This window comes from Schistocerca serialis, chromosome 1, assembly GCF_023864345.2.
Source record: "Schistocerca serialis cubense isolate TAMUIC-IGC-003099 chromosome 1, iqSchSeri2.2, whole genome shotgun sequence".
NCBI lineage: Eukaryota > Metazoa > Arthropoda > Insecta > Orthoptera > Acrididae > Schistocerca > Schistocerca serialis.
This window is the reverse complement of record NC_064638.1, coordinates 1,143,927,924-1,143,948,665: the sequence shown is the minus strand read 5'-3', so window position 1 is coordinate 1,143,948,665 and position 20,742 is coordinate 1,143,927,924. Positions and strand designations below refer to the sequence as shown.

General features: G+C 43.0%; 1 protein-coding gene across 2 annotated transcripts in view; it reads left to right on the top strand.

Annotated features, from left to right (window-relative positions):
- The window catches only part of LOC126417601 (uncharacterized), a 220,308-nt gene that overhangs the window by 180,163 nt on the left and 19,403 nt on the right, over window positions 1-20,742 (top strand). For both annotated transcript variants that reach the window (XM_050085132.1, XM_050085131.1), the window contains one exon: window positions 12,306-12,416. In XM_050085132.1, the coding sequence (XP_049941089.1) occupies window positions 12,306-12,416 (111 nt within the window). The remainder of the gene's footprint in view (window positions 1-12,305; window positions 12,417-20,742) is intronic.

The window sequence follows — 20,742 nt, the reverse complement described above, 5'->3', positions numbered from 1 at the left end:
GCAAAATACAGGATATGTAAAAGGGAAAAGAGCAAAAGAAAAAAACATGGGTCACACAAGAAATGATTTCCAAGATGGAGGAGAAAAGAACATTTAAAAACAAGAACACTGAAGATGCAAGGAAGATGTACTGAAGGTTAGATACTGAACTGCAAAGAGAAACAGAGCAGGCTAGAAAAAAAATGGCTAAAAGAGATATGTGATGCAATGGAAGAACTGGACAGGAAGGGAAGATACGACTTACTATACAACAGAGTAAAGACTATGACATGGGATCAAAACAGAGCAGGAAGTGCTACTATGGAAATTTTGAGTAAAGGCAAAGAGGTAGGGTACAAAGATCTTGACGATGTCCTCCAGAGATGGGAAGAATATCTGAAAGAGCTATATGACACGGATTGCAAACCAGAAACTCTGGAACTTGAATCGCTCAACAGTGTAAGCGATGACGATAAAGGACCAACCATCATAATGGAAGAAGTAAAGTCTGCCATAGCTGCAATGAAAAATGGCAAAGTGGTAGGTACAGATATGATACCAGAATAAATATTAAAATGCTTGAACCAGGGTGGAATAAGAAAAATATTGAGGTTATGTGATAAAATATAAGACAGTGGTGAATGGCCTGAGGACTTTCTGACAACAGTAATGATTCCATTACCAAAAAAACAAGGAACCAAGAAATGTAGTGAGCACAGGACAATCAGTCTCATTTCACATGCAGCCAAAGTGATGTTAGAATAATTAATAAGAGACGTGAAAAAGTAATGAAGGAGAATCTTCGCGAGGAGCAGTTTGGCTTTAGACGGAATACGGTCACCAGAGATGCAATAGGGCTCCTACGAATCTTGGGAGAAAGGTTTATTGAAAAATGAAGAGACCTATGCATGTGCTTCATCAATCTAGAAAAAGCATTTGACAATGTGGCTTGGGACAAGCTGGCGACTATAATGAGGGAAAAGAGAGTGGACTGGAAAACCAGAAGACTTGTAAACCCTTTATATCTTAATCAAAAAGCCTCGGTTAAAGTGAGAGGATAAAGTACAAACTGGATCGGACTAAGACAGGGATGCTGTCTATCACCTACCCTTTTCAACCTCTACTTGGAAAATATGATTGACCAATGCTTATTAGATGACAAAGGAGTAGAAATTGGAGGAATTAGAGTAGGGTGTTAGAGGTTTGCTGATGACATGGTCCTTCTTGCCACAGGGGAAAAAGAATTACAGGATTTAGTGGACACCATTGAAGCTAACTGAAAAAATTATGGAATAGAAATTAACACAAAGAAAACAAAAGTATTTGCACTAGGAGGAAATAAAGAAATAAAATTTATGCTAAATGGAGAAATATTAGAACAGTTGCAAAATTTTAAGTATCTTGGAAGCAGGGTAGACACTGATTGGAAGAGCAGCACAGAAATTAAAACAAGGATAGCAATGACAAAAGAGGCATTTTATAAGAAAAGGAGAATTTTCTGCAGCAGTCTGGGCAGAGAACTCAGGAAAAGACTCATAAAATGTCTTGTATGGGGTGTTCTCCTGTATGTCGCTGAAACATGGACTTTGAGGAAGAAAGACAGAGAAAGGCTGGAGGCTTTTGAGATGTGGACACCGCGGAGGATGGAAAGAATAAGTTGGATGGACAAAGTAAAAAATGAAGGGGTACTGAGAGGAGTGGGAGAGAAAAGACAGCTACTAGATGTAATAAAAAGAAGAAAAAGAAGCTGGATTGGGCATATGTTAAGAAAGAATGACGGACTGATAAAAAAAGTTTTAGGAGGTTATGTAGAAGGGAAAAGGAAGCAAGGAAGGAAGAGGTTTCAGATACTGGATGACGTGATGGATGCTAAAACATACAGCAGCCTTAAGAAGGAAGCAATGGATTGCAGAAAATGGAGAGGCAAAGGACCTGCTAATATAGCAGAAAACTGATGGTGATGATAACAGGGAGTGATTTTGGAGGCAGTGGGTGTGGATTGTGGCTGGGCGAAGGAGTGAACTGAGTCAGGCAGGATTGTACATTGGTCTTTGATTGAGTCTGACTTGTAGGGGTGGTGACAAAAAAGTGTTTCCATTGTAGGGATCGCGAGAATGAGAGGTCTTTAAGAAGTCCAGCATGATTGAATTTTGGAGTGGGGTAAAAGGTAAGGTGTTTGGAAAGACTAATACTCCCACTTACAAATTAGTAATTGACAGAAAGTCATCGAGTAAAACAGAATGATATCTGGGGTTCCCCAAGGTAGTGTCATAAGCCCTCTGCTGTTCCTTATGTATATAAACAATTTAGGAGGCAATCTGAGCAACCGTCTTAAGTCATTTGCAAATGATGCTGTCATTTATCATCTAGTAAACTCATCAGAAAATCAAAACAAATTGCAAAACAATTTAGAAAAGATACCTAAATGGTGCAGAAATTGGCAATTGACCCTAAATAATGAAAAGTTTGTGGTCAGTCACGTGACTGCTAAAAGGAATCCGTTAAACTTCAGTTAAACGATAACTCAGTCTAATCTAAAGGCCGTAAATTTAACTAAATACTCTTGACAGTTGCCATCCTTCCCATATCATACATTCCCTCCCATATGGCCTAGGCATTTGAGGCAATGCTACACTCCTGGAAATGGAAAAAAGAACACATTGACACAGGTGTGTCAGACCCACCATACTTGCTCCGGACACTGCGAGAGGGCTGTACAAGCAATGATCACACGCATGGCACAGCGGACACACCAGGAACCGCGGTGTTGGCCGTCGAATGGCGCTAGCTGCGCAGCATTTGTGCACTGCCGCCGTCAGTGTCAGCCAGTTTGCCGTGGCATACGGAGCTCCATCGCAGTCTTTAACACTGGTAGCATGCCGCGACAGCGTGGACGTGAACTGTATGTGCAGTTGACGGACTTTGAGCGAGGGCGTATAGTGGGCATGCGGGAGGCCGGGTGGACGTACCGCCGAATTGCTCAACACGTGGGGCTTGAGGTCTCCACAGTACATCGATGTTGTCGCCAGTGGTCGGCAGAAGGTGCACGTGCCCGTCGACCTGGGACCGGACCGCAGCGACGCACGGATGCACGCCAAGACCGTAGGATCCTACGCAGTGCCGTAGGGGACCGCACCGCCACTTCCCAGCAAATTAGGGACACTGTTGCTCCTGGGGTATCGGCGAGGACCATTCGCAACCGTCTCCATGAAGCTGGGCTACGGTCCCGCACACCGTTAGGCCGTCTTCCGCTCACGCCCCAACATCGTGCAGCCCGCCTCCAGTGGTGTCGCGACAGGCGTGAATGGAGGGACGAATGGAGACGTGTCGTCTTCAGCGATGAGAGTCGCTTCTGCCTTGGTGCCAATGATGGTCGTATGCGTGTTTGGCGCCGTGCAGGTGAGCGCCACAATCAGGACTGCATACGACCGAGGCACACAGGGCCAACACCCGGCATCATGGTGTGGGAAGCGATCTCCTACACTGGCCGTACACCACTGGTGATCGTCGAGGGGACACTGAATAGTGCACGGTACATCCAAACCGTCATTGAACCCATCGTTCTACCATTCCTAGACCGGCAAGGAAACTTGCTGTTCCAACAGGACAATGCACGTCCGCATGTATCCCGTGCCACCCAACGTGCTCTAGAAGGTGTAAGTCAACTACCCTGGCCAGCAAGATCTCCGGATCTGTCCCCCATTGAGCATGTTTGGGACTGGATGAAGCGTCGTCTCACGCGGTCTGCACGTCCAGCACGAACGCTGGTCCAACTGAGGCGCCAGGTGGAAATGGCATGGCAAGCCGTTGCACAGGACTACATCCAGCATCTCTACGATCGTCTCCATGGGAGAATAGCAGCCTGCATTGCTGCGAAAGGTGGATATACACTGTACTAGTGCCGACATTGTGCATGCTCTGTTGCCTGTGTCTATGTGCCTGTGGTTCTGTCAGTGTGATCATGTGATGTATCTGACCCCAGGAATGTGTCAATAAAGTTTCCCCTTCCTGGGACAATGAATTCACGGTGTTCTTATTTCAATATCCAGGAGTGTATTTGTTCAGATGCAGACTCTTTATACCAATACACCACCATTCTTACCTCAGCCTTCACTGGACCTAATTACACCACCTGCCTAGTTCGAAAGCAGATTTCCCAGGCCGTCACATCCAATCCTTGTAGTGCTGACCCCTCCAAAAACAACTTCGGAGCACACCACTGGTCACTTAGTATTATCCTGGTCTGTAGTGTATTAATCATTACTTCAACAAGGCCATGACTTCCTACAGTCATGCTCTGAAATGACATACATTCTGTCTGAGATTTTGCCCACCACACCTAGAATAGCTTTCCGTTGCCCTCCTCCCAATCTCCGGGTTATTTTTGTCAGATCCTATACTCCTTCTACACCCATCTCCCTTCCCTATGGCTCCTCCCCCTGTGACCATCCCCATTGCAAGATTTGCCCTATGCATCCCCTCCTAACACCAGCTATACCAGCCCCTGTAAGTGGCAAAACATATACTATCGAAGGTAGAGCCACCTGTGAAACGACATGTTATATCCCAGATGTTATGTAAACACTGTTCGGCCTTATACGTCAGCATGAATATCAACAATTTATCAATGGGCTGATTGCGCATAGGCGGACTGTGTATTCTGGCAACATGAAATATGTTGCAGAGCATACTCTACATGACAGTCGTGACCTCAGTGCCTATTTCATCACACACGCCATCTGGTTTCTTCCCCCAGACACCAGTTTCTTAGAACTCAGCAGGTGGGAACTATCGCTACAACATGTCCTTGGTTTTCGCCACCCACCTGGTTTTAATTTACGTTAGTGTCTTCCATCTGAGCATTTCTTCACAGTAACTACTCCTTCCTTCACTCTGTTTTAGTTTCCTATGGTTTTAATTTTCTTACCTGTGTATTTTTTGCTGCCCCCCTCCCATCTCTGTATGTACAATGCACTTAGCTTTTTACTCTTATTAACTCGTGCACAATGTTAAGCTATAATCTATGTATTGCATATTATCCTATCTTCCACATCAAAGCTCTTAGGTTTTCAAATCTTGTCAGGTGCAGTCCCCAACAATCAGTCTTTCCTTCTCATCCTGTCTGGAAAGTCTCCCCAGACCTGTGGTTCTATCCCTTTTCGTAGACCTGTCCAGTCCTTTTCCTTCACCCCTCTTCCTTCCCCATCAAACCTTCTGCCTGAAGAAGGAGCAAATGGCTCCAAAAGCTTGCCTAATCATAACCTTCTCTCATGTGTGTGTTCTGCCGCTGCTTGGTGAGTAGATTTTTTTATCTATGCAATTGTCAGAAATTGATTGTTTTTGTTGTTACAACTAAATACCTCGAATTACATTATGAACAATTTAAATTGGAAGGAACACACAGAAAATGTTGTGGGGAAGACAAACCAAAGACTGCACTTTATTGGCAGAACACTCATAAAATGTAACAGATCTACTAAAGAGTTTGCCTACACTGTGCTTGTCCATTCTCTTTTGGTGTACTGCTGCATGGTGTAGAATCATTTGCAGATAGGATTAACACTGTACATTGAGAAAGTTGAGAGTTGTGCAACAAATTTTGTACTATGATGAAATAGGGGAGAGAGTGTCAGGGGCATGACACAGAATGTAGGATAGACACCATTAAAACAAAGGCATTTTTCTGTGCTGTGGGATCTTCCCAAGAAATTTCAATCACACATTTTTTCTTCCAAGTGCAAAAATATTTTGTTGGCACAAAGCTACGCAGAGAGAAATGATCATCACAATAAAATAAGAACAATCAGAGCTCGCACAGAAAGATATAGGTGTTCGTTTTGTCCATGCACTGTTTGAGAGTGGCAGGCACTTAAAGTGTGATTTGCAAAAAGAAAAAAAAAAAAAAGAAACAGAAAAAAAACACCTACCACAGTGAAGCCAATCCAACAGGATCTCCAGCCTGCTCTAGTAGACCAACACCTTCAGCCTATTACCCGCAACCTACCCTCCCCCTATATAAAAGATATCAACCATTTCATCCACCAACTCTCCATAGTTCCTGTTCCTTTACCACATGGTGCCCTGCGTATCACTATTGATACCACTTTCTTTACACTAACATATCTAATTCCCATAGCCTTGCCACTACTGAACTCTACTTTTCCCAGTGCCCGATGGATTCCAAAGCTATAACCTCAAACCTAATCCCCATGACCAATTGCAACGTCACCCACACTTACTTCTCCTTTGAAGGCAATACCTACAAACAAATATGGACTATGGCTGTGCGCACCCACATTGCACCATCCTATGCCGACCTAGTCATGGGCCATCTAGAGGAAGCCTTTATAACCACTCAGAATCCAAACCTCTCACCTGGTTCAGATTCAGTGATATTATCTTCGTGATCTGGATTGAGGGTGAGGATATCCTATCCACATTCCACCAGAACCTCAACACCTTCTCATCCATTACCTTCACCTGGTCCTTCTCAGCCCAACAACCCACCTGTCCACTACAAAGATGGCTACATCAGTACCTCCATCCATATCATATGTACCACCGACCAGCAATACCTCCACTTTGACATCTGCCTCCCATTCCGTAACAGGGAGTCCCTTCCACACAGCCTAGTCACACATCTGCAGTGATGAGCAGCCCTCTCAAAATACACTTAGGGTCTCACTGAGGCTGCCTCCCAATTTGTAGAGAGACAGATCTCCTGTGCCATATCTCTGCAGTACCCTGCCAACTCAAAAAATCCCACTGTCTGGCCACAGAGGAGCGTATCATGTCATTTCTGGAAACCCAGAATCTACTATGTAGGAATCAACATGGATTCCGGAAACAGCGATCGTGTGAGACCCAACTCGCCTTATTTGTTCATGAGACCCAGAAAATATTAGATACAGGCTCCCAGGTAGATGCTATTTTTCTTGACTTCCGGAAGGCGTTCGATACAGTTCCGCACTGTCGCCTGATAAGCAAAGTAAGAGCCTACGGAATATCAGACCAGCTGTGTGGCTGGATTGAGGAGTTTTTGGCAAACAGAACACAGCATGTTGTTATCAATGGAGAGACGTCTACAGACGTTAAAGTAACCTCTGGCGTGCCACAGGGGAGTGTTATGGGACCATTGCTTTTCACAATATATATAAATGACTTAGTAGATAGTGTCGGAAGTTCCATGCGGCTTTTCGCGGATGATGCTGTAGTATACAGAGAAGTTGCTGCATTAGAAAATTGTAGCGAAATACAGGAAGATCTGCAGCGGATAGGCACTTGGTGCAGGGAGTGGCAACTGACCCTTAACATAGACAAATGTAATGTATTGCGAATACATAGAAAGAAGGATCCTTTATTGTATGATTATATGATAGCGGAACAAACACTGGTAGCAGTTACTTCAGTAAAATATCTGGGAGTATGCGTACGGAACGATTTGAAGTGGAATGATCATATAAAACTAATTGTTGGTAAGGCGGGTACCAGGTTGAGATTCATTGGGAGAGTGCTTAGAAAATGTAGTCCATCAACAAAGGAGGTGGCTTACAAAACACTCGTTCGACCTATACTTGAGTATTGCTCATCAGTGTGGGATCCGTACCAGGTCGGGTTGACGGAGGAGATAGAGAAGATCCAAAGAAGAGCGGCGCGTTTCGTCACTGGGTTATTTGGTAACCGTGATAGCGTTACGGAGATGTTTAATAAACTCAAGTGGCAGACTCTGCAAGAGAGGCGCTCTGCATCGCGGTGTAGCTTGCTCGCCAGGTTTCGAGAGGATGCGTTTCTGGATGAGGTATCGAATATATTGCTTCCCCCTACTTATACTTCCCGAGGAGATCACGAATGTAAAATTAGAGAGATTAGAGCGCGCACGGAGGCTTTCAGACAGTCGTTCTTCCCGCGAACCATACGCGACTGGAACAGGAAAGGGAGGTAATGACAGTGGCACGTAAGGTGCCCTCCGCCACACACCGTTGGGTGGCTTGCGGAGTATCAATGTAGATGTAGATGTAGACTCAGTACCACATAGGACTGGAGCAACTGAATCACATTCTGAGCCATAGTTGCGACTGCCCCTTGCCATGCCCTGAGATGAGGAATGTCCTACCCACTATCCTTCCCACCCCTCCCTCGCTAGTAATCCCACGCACACGGAACCTACAGAGTATCCTTGTCCATCCCCACATAACTCCGCCCCCCCCCCCCCCCCCAAAGCCCTTGCCTTGTGGCTCATATCCCTGTAATATACCTAGATGCAAGGCCTGTCCCATACATCCACCCACCTCCACCTACTCCAGTCTGGTCAGAAGCATCACCTATCGCATCAGAGGAAGGGATACTTGTGAAACAAGTCATGTGATCTACAAGCTAAGCTAAACCAGTGTACTGCATTCTAACAAGGTGTCTTGTCTGCATGAATGGCCACCATCAAGCTGACCAAGAAACAGCTGGACCACACAGTTGCTGAGCACACTGCATACACAACATTCTTACTTTCAGTGACTGCTTCACAGCCTGTGCCATGTGGATCCTTCCCAACCAACACCAGCTCTTCTGAACTCCGCAGATTGGAATTCTCCCTAAAATATATCCTACATTCCCGTAACCATCCTGCCTCAACCTTCATTAGTTATTGTCATTATCCACCTATCCACTTCTGTGTTCCCATTCCACCACTACACAGCCTCTATTCCACCAATACAACAACAATCTTTTTACTTCTTTATTTTTTCCCCTGCCCCCCCCCCCCCCTCCAACTTCCTGAGTGCACCTAGCTGCCCTACCTTCTCCCTACCGTGTGCCTTTATGCTCCCACAAACAGCAGTTTACCATCCCACCCCCTTCCCGCCCCGAGCCGTCCCCTTATCCCCAACATCCAGTTCCTTCTCCCATCATGCACTGCTGCTCACAGGCTGGCCTTGGCAGCCAGATACTGTGGTCATGTGTATGTGAGTTGTGTTTGTGCGAGTGTCTGTTGTCTATTCTGATGAAGGCCTGTTTGGCCGAAAGCTTTGTTTGACAGTCTTTTTGTTGTGCCTATCTGCGACTGCATCTCCACTGTATGGTGAATAGCAACTGTTCTTTTCATAATATTTTTATTATTTCATCCCGGGTTTTCCTCTCATAAACACCCAAAATACAGCACTGTTCAGCTGATTCAGTTATATCAGTGACATTTGTATGATACAAGCAGAAAATGTCACATCACGTTTCTTATTACTGAATATCATATTATTTAAATATGAAACTGTGTTTTAGCAGGTTTAGTTACACACACACACACACACACACACACACACACACACACCTTTTTGTGCTGAAGACAGCCTTATTGTGGAGTAATGAATGTCATTTTTCCTTCTGGTATTATAATTATGTATGTAACTGTTCTTTTGGAACTGTAGTGGATTATTTACAACAAACTTCATGAGGGAAGAAATATATTGTGAAGCAGTACTCAGAATGTCCAGTTCCTTAAACAGATGTCTACAAGATGGTCATGGATGAGCTCCTCATATTATTCTTAAAGCAAGTTTTGAGCAATGAAAACTTTCTTTTTTAAAAATGAGTTACCCCAGAATGTTATTTCATATGATATTATGAAATTAAAATATGCAGAATATGTCAACTTTCTGATTTCTCCTTCCCCTGATTTGAAATGATTCTTAGTGCAAAAGTGGCACTCTTAAGTCATTTCATCTACATCTACATCTACATTTATACTCCGCAAGCCACCCAACGGTGTGTGGCGGAGGGCACTCTATGTGCCACTGTCATTACCTCCCTTTCCTGTTCCAGTCGCGTATGGTTCGCGGGAAGAACAACTGTCTGAAAGCCTCCGTGCGCGCTATAATCTCTCTAATTTTACATTCGTGATCTCCTCGGGAGGTATAAGTAGGGGGAAGCAATATAAAGCAATATATTCTATACCTCATACAGAAACGCACCCTCTCGAAACCTGGCGATCAAGCTACACCGCAATGCAGAGCGCCTCTCTTGCAGAGTCTGCCACTTGAGTTTGTTAAACATCTCCATAACGCTATCACGGTTACCAAATAACCCTGTGTCGAAACGCGCCGCTCTTCTTTGGATCTTCTCTATCTCCTCCGTCAACCCGATCTGGTACGGATCCCACACTGATGAGCAATACTCAAGTATAGGTCGAACGAGTGTTTTGTAAGCCACCTCCTTTGTTGATGGACTACATTTTCTAAGGACTCTCCCAATGAATCTCAACCTAGTACCCGCCTTACCAACAATTAATTTTATATGATCATTCCACTTCAAATCGTTCCGCACGCATACTTCCAGATATTTTACAGAAGTAACTGCTACCAGTGTTTGTTCCGCTATCATATAATCATACAATAAAGGATCCTTCTTTCTATGTATTTGCAATACATTACATTTGTCTATGTTAAGGGTCAGTTGCCACTCCCTGCACCAAGTGCCTATCCGCTGCAGATCTTCCTGCATTTCGCTACAATTTTCTAATGCTGCAACTTCTCTGTATGCTACAGCATCATCCGCGATAAGCCGCATGGGACTTCCGACACTATCTACTAGGTCATTTATATATTTTGTGAAAAGCAATGGTCCCATAACACTCCCCTGTGGCACGCCAGAGGTTACTTTAATGTCTGTAGACGTCTCTCCATTGATAACAACATGCTGTGTTCTGTTTGCTAAAAACTCTTCAATCCAGCCACACAGCTGGTCTGATATTCCGTAGGCTCTTACTTTGTTTATCAGGGGACAGTGCGGAACTGTATCGAACGCCTTCCAGAAGTCAAGAAAAATAGCATCTACCTGGGAGCCTGTATCTAATATTTTCTGGGTCTCATGAACAAATAAAGCGAGTTGGGTCTCACAGGATCGCTGTTTCCGGAATCCATGTTGATTCCTACATAGTAGATTCTGGGTTTCCAAAAATGACATGATACTCAAGCAAAAAACATGTTCTAAAATTCTACAACAGATCGACGTCAGAGATACAGGTCTATAGTTTTGCACATCTGCTCGACGACCCTTCTTGAAGACTGGGACTACCTGTGCTCTTTTCCAATCATTTGGAACCTTCCATTCCTCTAGGGACTTGCGGTACACGGCTGTTAGAAGGGGGGCAAGTTCTTTCGCGTACTCTGTGTAGAATCGAATTGGTATCCCGTCAGGTCCAGTGGACTTTCCTCTGTTGAGTGATTCCAGTTGCTTTTCTATTCCTTGGACACTTATTTCGATGTCAGCCATTTTTACGTTTGTGCGAGGATTTAGAGAAGGAACTGCAGTGCGGTCTTCCTCTGTGAAACAGCTTTGGAAAAAGGTGTTTAGTATTTCAACTTTACGCGTGTTATCCTGTTTCAATGCCATCATCATCCCGGAGTGTCTGGATATGCTGTTTCGAGCCACTTACTGATTTAACGTAAGACCAGAACTTCCTAGGATTTTCTGTCAAGTCGGTACATAGAATTTTACTATCGAATTCACTGAACGCTTCACGCATAGCCCTCCTTACGCTAACTTTGACATTGTTTAGCTTCTGTTTGTCTGAGAGGTTTAGGCTGCGTTTAAACTTAGAGTGAAGCTCTCTTTGCTTTCGCAGTAGTTTCCTAACTTTGTTGTTGAACCACGGTTTTACTCGGCACATACCTGTCTAAAACGCATTTTACGATTGCCTTGAACTTTTTCCATAAACACTCAACATTGTCAGTGTCGGAACAGAAATTTTCATTTTGATCTGTTAGGTAGTCTGAAATCTGCCTTCTTGCTAAACAGATAAACCTTCCTCCCTTTTTTTATATTCCTACTAACTTCCATATTCAGGGATGCTGCAACGGCCTTATGATCACTGATTCCCTGTTCTGTACATACAGAGTCGAAAAGTTTGGGTCTGTTTGTTATCAGCAGGTCCAAGATGTTATCTCCACGAGTCAGTTCAGGAGTTCCAAAATGTGTTTTTTCCAATTAAGATTATCATCAATATAGACCCCTAAGAATTTTGAAGTATCCACTTTGTTTATTCTTTCCTAACCATGCGTTAAACTTATCATTGGTGTAAACCCCTAGATGTACAGGCCTGACTATGTTGTGTCTTTTTAAAATTTAGGGTGAGATCATTTGCCAAAAACCAATTATTGATGGTTTTAAGAACACTGTTTACCATTTCTTCTGTTTTTGTATTTATGCTTGGATTGATCACAATACTAATGTCATCTACAAAAAGAACTAATTCTGCTTATTGTATATTAGGCAGAAGATTGTTTACTTTTATGAAGAACAGTAGTGGACATAAGATTTATGATGCCATTTTATGTTTTTCCCAGGTATGCCAAAATTCTTGGAGCTGAAGTTTAAGTTTACCCTTGTCCTATGGGATGCCTGTGAACGGGAGATTTCAGCTTCAGTCACAGGCGAAGAAGCTGAGAAATTTCTGAGTGAGTATTTTGTTTATTTTTATGTAATTAATGCTGATTATTAAAATCAGTGTTCTCTGTCATGTAGTTCCACATCGTGCTTGTGCGAAATGAATCTGCATTTCCATCTGGTGTAAAGTAATAAATAATAAGACCGCTATACTTGTACAGTTGCTTTGTAACTAAGCTTACAAGGAAATCCACACGACATGAACCAAATGAGCTGATGCACTGGTTAAGACACTGGATTTCCATTTTGACTGGTGGAGTCAAAATACCCGTATGATCTTCTGATTAGGATTTGAAAGTGCTTCCCAAAACAATTGAACAGACAATTCATTCAGTGAGGTCACAACCATTTCAGTTCACTTTCCGCGTCCAACAGTCACATTAATGTGACCATCTGTCCAAAGTCTCAGTAACCACATTTTGAAATGCCGACATGCTGGAAGAGTGTCATTGAGGTTCTGCAAGGTACAGGGAGGGATGTGGAGCCATGACAACTCCAGTGCTATGGCCAGCTGCTCTCTGCTTCAAATCATCAAATTGATGAACTCTGATCATTCTTTGTTCCTCTCATGTCATACTTGAACATTACAACTCTGATGAATTTCAATAAAAAAAATAGAAATTATTTTTGGAGATAAAAGAAGCAGATGCTGTATCTCAGACATCCTCTTAGGGGGTATTAATAAGGGAGAGTTGGAAAGTTATATCTAAGTTACAATGTGGGAACACAATGTGGAGCACAGCGTCAGCCACACGTGTGCCTTACTTTTTTATCAGTATCATCTTCTTCCTCCAAAAGACACTGTTTATTCCAGGAAACTTGAGAAGATGGTTTTCATTATGGCTGTTATCAATCCATGAGGAGTCCCACTTGTAATATATAATAAAGAATAGGAAAAAGAATATTAAAAATACAATAGTGGTACAGTTGGCACCCTCTAGAAGGGAACTAACCTGCTTGTGACTTAACAGTGAAGGAGAGTACAATGACTGTTTACATACACTACGTGATCAGAAGTATCTGGGCACCCCCCAAAACATATGTTTTTCATATTAGGTGCATTGTGCTGTTACCTACTCCCAGGTATTCCATATCAGCGACCTCAGTAGTCATTAGACATCGTGACAGAGCAGAATGGGGCGCTCCGCGGAACTCGTGGACTTCGAACGTGGTCAGGTGATTGGGTGTCACTTGTGTTATACATCTGTACATGAGATTTCTACACTCATAAACATCCCTAGGTCCACTTTTTCTGAGGCGATAGTGAAGTGGAAACGTGAAGGGACATGTACAGCACAAAGGCATGCAGGCCGACCTCGTCTGTTGACTGACAGAGACCACGGAAGGTTGAAGAGGGTTGTAATGTGTAACAGGCAGACATCTATCCAGACCATCACACAGGAATTCCAAACTGCATCAGGATCCACTGCAAGTACTATGACAGTTAGGCGGGAGGTGCGAAAACTTGGATTTCATGGTCGAGCGGCTGCTCATAAACCACACATCACGCCGATAAATGCCAAATGATGCCTCCCTTGGTGTAAGGAGCATAAAAGTTGGATGACTGAACAGTGAAAAAATTTTTTGTGGAGTGGTGAATCACAGTACACAGTGTGGCGATCCGATGTCAGAGTGTGGGTATGGCGAATGCTCGGTGAACGTCATCTGCCAGCGTGTGTAGTGCCAACAGTAAAATTCGGAGACAGTGATGTTATAATGTGGTTGTGTTTTTCATTTAGGAGGCTTACATACCTTGTTGTTTCACATGGCACTATCAGAGCATAGGCCTGTATTGATGTTTTAAGCACCTTCTTGCTTCCCACTATTGAAGGGTGATTCGGGGATGGCAATTGCCTCTTTCAGCACGATCGAGCACCTGTTCATAATGCATGGCCTATGCCAGAGTGGTTACATGACAATAACATCCCTGTAATGGATTGGCCTGCACAGAGTGCTGACCTGAATCATATAGAACACCTTTGACGTGTTTTGGAACGCCGACTTCGTGCCAGGCCTCACCGACCGACATCAGTACCTCTTGTCAGTGCATCACTCCATGAAGAATGGGCTGCCATTGCCTAAGAAACTTTCCAGCACCTGATTGAACGTATGCCTGTGAGAGTGGAAACTGCCATCAAGGCTAAGGGTGGGCAAACACCATATTGAATTCCAGCATTATCAATGAATGTTGCCATGAGCTTGCAAGTCATTTTCAGCCAGATGTCGGGATACTTTTGATCACATAGTGTATGCAAACTCTCTCCTTGACCTGTAGTTCTGCCTTGAAGATCAGTCGATTGTTGTGTCATTTTACCTGTCTGTTAGATTAATTGTCAGTGCATAGATGTCCTCAAGCCCTTGTAACTTAAGATGCACGTTCCAGTCATATTAATGTGATCATCTGTTAAAAAACTAGGTAATGACCTCATGAAATGCAGATGTGCGGTAAGAGAGTCATTGAGATTCTGGAAGGTACTGACAGGTATGTGAAGGCATGCCAACTGCAGGGCCGTGGTCAGCCATGCCAATTATGGTGCCATGGCCAGATGGTTGCACCAGGTTTCACAGTTGAGGCTGTGTGGCGCGAACAGCCCGTTTGAGGTAGTCTGACAGATTCTTGATTGGTTTTAGATCCGGGATTGGGGGGAGGGGGTTTAAGTATCCAAGGGAGCTTGGCAAACTCATCCTGGTGCTCATCGAACCACACACATACAGTGTGAGCTGTGTGACATGTTGCATTGTCCTGCTGGTGAATGCCATCGTGCTGATTAAAAACTTATGTTGATCGATTGTGCCTTCCAGAATGACGAGATCACCCGTGGAATGCCACTAAAATATTCCCCAGACTACAGTGCTCACTCCTCTGTCCTGGACCCTTCCGACAATTCCTGCAGGGCTGTACACAGCAAAGGCCATCAGTCCAGCAGAGGATAATATGCGATTCCTATGGAAGTGTCACCTATCGCCACTTGGTTGACATCCAGTTACATCACTGGCATGCAAATTCTAGCCCTCGTCGCCAGTGAACAGCTGTCAGCATGGGTGCATAAACCAGATTCCTGCTGCAGAGGCCCATACACAGCAACATTCCCTGAATGATCATTGAGGAGAGAGTGTTTGTAGCCCCTTAGTTCATGTGGGTGGTTAGTTGCTCAACAGTTGCACATTTATTCACCCAAACACAACTGTGCAGCTGTCATTCACCCTATCATCAACGACCCGTGGTCGACTACAGTTGCTCAGCACCAGTTTTGGATAGCGACATTTTGTAGTGTGTGGTATACTTTAATGAAGGTGGCAAGTGAACATTTTGGAAACTCAGCCAATTCAGAAATGCTTCCACCCCAGGCTCAGAAGCTGATGATCATGCCGTTTTGCATATCAGATAAATTACTCTGTTTCTGTAGTCCAACAATGACTGCACTGTTTCCCACATCTCCAGACACTTTATGTACCCTCTACTACTAGTGCTGCCACCTGCCATCGGTGAGTGGTTATTGCACGTTGACATATAACCATATAACATAGGCAGTGATCACGTTAATGTGACTGGACGGATAGAACTGTATAGAACAGGAAAGGGATCATGATGTTTTCCTGTAAAAACACTTGGACACCATTTGCAAGAACATTTGCAGTGTCTGAACTGGAGTCTTCCTATGCCATCCATGCAATATGACTTTAGAGAGAATGGCGAGCATCACCTCTGGTGAGCCAGCATTTGAAAAGCTACAGCTTCTGGTGAGCTGTTTTAAAAATAATGGGAGAACTGTTGTTTTTTATGGAACATGCTTTAAAATGTAGTTTAACGTACACACTATTTCCTTGCCTACCCCTGCACTGTCTATTTTGATATCCTGTTCTTCAAAGAGAAATTCTCTCACATTTTCGGCATAGTTTTTTCATCTCGGCAGAAGTATTCCTCGGAAAGAGCATTTCAGAAGCTGCCACGTCACGGTTCTATGTCTTCATACATGATTTCGCTTTGAGCCTGGTGCTACAAAATGTTGTATCATATAGCATCAGAACATAAAAATGAATAAACAAGTTGTAAATTAACAATTATGATAAAAAGTCTTCAACACTATTAAATTTATGAATATGGACCAGTCTTAACTTATATAATTTTCAGCAGTTGACAATCACCAGCAGAATGAAATATTTAAAATCACCAACTTCGCAAATAATTGCTCATGAAGGTATTCTTTGGAAATGTGGGTGTTCCGTATACAGTTGCATTACAAACTGCATACACTTTATTCTAAATCAACAAGCTGTGAACAGGCAATACATTTAATTAATTGTTTACTTGGTGCAAGAACAATATGGACACACTCATCGAACTCCAGTGGCAGATGCTACGAGAGACACATTATGCATCTTGGAGACACATACTGTAGAAATTTCGAGAACTGGTGGTCTGAGAAGTCGGGAAACATTACTTCCTCCCCCATACATTCCGCAAAATGATCGTGGCAAGAAAATCGGAGGAATTAGAGCTTGTACGAAGCTTTGCTGTCAGTTGTTCCTCCCATGCACCATCCCTAAATGAAACATGAAAGGGTTGTCAGGTAGTGGTACCAGAAGTACCCTCCACAACACTCTGCAAGGTGGCTTGTAGAGTGTAGGTGTAGATGTAATAGGTAAGTTTGTTAATGAAACTGAATGAGGGTACTAGAGCTCTGATAAGAGATGTTACCACTACTTATTTATTTATTATTTATATATATGATATGCATACATTATGATGTTTTGAGTCACAAGAATAGCTATACGTATATAAATATAACCAAACTACTACATGTCAACATTTCAGCACAGCTCTCCATCATAAAATATAACACAAATGACAGTAGCTATAGACAAATATCATTTATTACACCACTTGTTGCTGTCAGGAAATTGTTGAAAGGACCCTTGTAAACGCAGGAGGGACGTGTTGATAAAACATCACCATGGCACATTGGGATGTGGTAGTCCAAACAGCTTGAGGCTGATGTAATCCAGAGGTTTCTTTTGGACACAGGGCAGTTTCAGGCATCGTGGAGGACAGTTTTATTGTCAGCAGCATTTCCATTCATCAGTGGCACTGAATTCAATTTCTTGTATGTCTACCTTTTTTATATACGCAATGCTGAGCCAGACAGGCACACAGTAGTCTGCTGTTGAATGTAGTAGTCCAAGTGCTGACACCCGGAGAGTGTCTGCTGACAATCCCCAATTAGAGTTAGAGTTTATGGAGGATGTTGTTTCTGCTTTTGAGATTAGTAGATGATTTTGAAAGAAAATGACCTATCTAATGGGATCTCAAGGTATTTTGGATGCATGTTATGATGAAGATCATCTCCATCAGAACAGGCATCAAGAGGTTTGTGTGGCAATATATTGGGCAGATGAAAATGGGCAACTTCTGTTATATTTTGAGTTTGGTTGTAGCCTCCATTTATGGACGTGTTGGCTTAAGATGTCTAGATCAGAATTTATGATTTCGTGATTTGTTTCAAAAGTTTTGTGCTGAGTAACTATTACCCAGTTGTCCGCATAGCCAAACATCCTCCACTGTGTTGTAGGAATATCAGATATACAGGGTGACACATAATAACGGGAATGTTTGATATGAGTAGCAGCCGCCATGGGCAGGTGGCAGCACTGTGGGTTCATGTCGGTTATCCATTTCAGTAATCATGGATCAGTGGAATGGACAACAGCGTGCATTAGCTATAAAAATGTTTAATAAAAACAATGATAGTTTGGTAGCAATGCAGAGGGAGTTTCGATGTTTTTACAATTTATAATATCATGATGCCGTACCTCCAAAACGTGCCATAAAATGTTGTATTAAAGACATTGAAGAGCCTGGATCTGCCCTCAAGAAGAAACCAACAGGACAACCAAGAAATGTGCGTTCTCTAGTGAATGTTGATATTGTATACCAGTCTGTATTTCTTATGGAGCCCATGGCGTTCAATTCGTAAGCGAGCAGCAGTGGTTGGAATGTGCCGGGAGAGTGTTCACAGGGTTCTTCACCTTGATTTAAAATTTCATCTGTACAAACTACTGATGGTGCAACAATTGAAGGATAACGATTACCGGTAAGGACAACGATTACCGGTTACAATTAGGACTCTGTCAACAAATGATAACAAAAATCAACAATAACGATGAATTTCTAAACAAGTTGTGGATGTCAGATGATGCTTATTTTCATCTCACAGGTTATGTAAATAAACAGAACTACCGTTACAGGGCAAACACAAATCCTAATGACGTTTATGAGTGCCCTTTACATGCTAGTAAAGTGACAGTATGGTGTGGTGTTTCATCAAATGGGATTATCGGACTGTATTTTTTCACAAATGAACAGGGAAACACAATAACTGTCAATACTGATCTTCGTCCACGTATATACTCCGCTAGCCACCAAGCGGTGTGTGGTGGAGGGCACAATTTGCGCCAAAGTCATATCCCCCCCCTCTCTGTTCCACTCGTGGATCGTGCGAGGGAAAAACAGCTGTCTGAATGCCTCAGTACGAGCTCTAATTTCCCTTATCTTTGAATGGTGATCATTGCACGATTTGAAAGTTGGTGGTAATATATGCTCTAAATCATCGGTGAAGACCGTATTTCGGAATTTAGTGAGCAGCCCCTTCCATTTAGTGCACCGTCTATCTGCAAGTGTGTCCCAATTCAAACTTTCTCTTTCTATGAGATGCTCTCGAGATGGCTAAATGTACCAGTCACGAATCTTGCTGCTCTTCTTTGGACCTTCTCAATCTCTTGAATCAGACCCAACAGGTAAGGGTCCCATACAGATGAACAGAGCCCGCCTTACCCGTTACTTGTGTAATCTGATCATTCCATCAGAGATCATTTCAAATAGTCACACCCAGATACTTGAAGGATGATACCGCTTCCAAAGACTGCGCATTTATTTTGTACTCGTACATTAATGGGGATTTTTGCCTTGTTATGCGCAGTAAGTTACACTTACTAATATTAAGAGATAACTGCCAGTCATCAAACCATGCATTTATTTTCTGCAAATCCTCATTGATTTGTTCTCAACTTTCCTGTGGTACTACTTTCCTGTACACTACAGCATCATCGGCAAACAGTCTAATGCCGCTGTCAATACCATCAACCAGATTGTTTATGTAAAGCGTAAAAAGCAGCGGACTTATTACGGTGCCCTGGTGCACACCTGAAATTATGCTTGTCTCTGTTGAAGTCACCCCGTTCAGGACGACGTACTGCTCCCTGTCTGTTAGAAAACTTTCTATCCAACCGCATATGTCATTGGATAGACCGTAAGCATGCACTTTTTGGAGCAAGCGACAGTGTGGAACTGAGTCTAATCCCTTCGAAAGTCGAGAAATATGGCATCAACCTGGGAGCCGGTATCTAGAGCCTGTTGTATATCATGCACAAAGAGGGCCAGCTGTGTCTGGCTTGCCCGCTGTTTCCTAAAACCATGCTGGTTTCTGCAGATGAGCTTCTCAGAGTCTAGAAAAGTCATTATGTCTGAACACAAAATATGTTCCATGATTCTACAGCAGATCGATGTCAGTGAGATTGGCTGGTAATTATGTGAATCCAATTTTCTACCCTTTTTATAGATTGCTATGACCTGGGCCTTATTCCAGTCCCATGGAACTTTCCGCTGTTCTAATGATCTCTGATAGATGATGGATAAGAATGGTGCTATATTTGTAGCATAGTCACATAAAATCTTATGGGGATACCGTCTGGGCCAGATGCCTTCCTGGCATCTAAGGATCTTAATCATTTTACAATCCCTGGTACACTAAACGCTATGTCAGCCATCCTTGCATTTGTTCAATAATTGAAAGATGGATTGGTGCTGCAGTCCTCTACTATCAACTAATTTTTGAAAGCTAAGTTTAGAATTTCGGCCTTCTGTTTGTCATCATCAGTTACATTACCCATACTGTCAGCAAGAGATGGTATTTAATTATTGGTAGCATTCATAGATTTTACGTATGACCAGAATTTTTGGGGGTTATTTTTACAATCTGCAGATAAAATATTGCTTTCAAATTCGTTAAAAGAGTCTCTCATTGTCCTTCTGACAGCTGCTTTCATTTCTCATAATTTCTGTTTGTCAGTGGGGCAGTGACTACATTTAAAACGCCTGTGCAAAATTCTCTGCTTTCTCAGCAACTTCCTAATATGTTTGTTGTACCAAAGTGGATCCTTTCCCTCCACTAAATTTTTGCTAGGCACATACTTCTCTAAACATGGTTGACGATACCTTTAAATTCCAACCAAAGATGCTCAATATCTTCCTGTCCCGTGGTGAATGCTTGGAGCTGACTA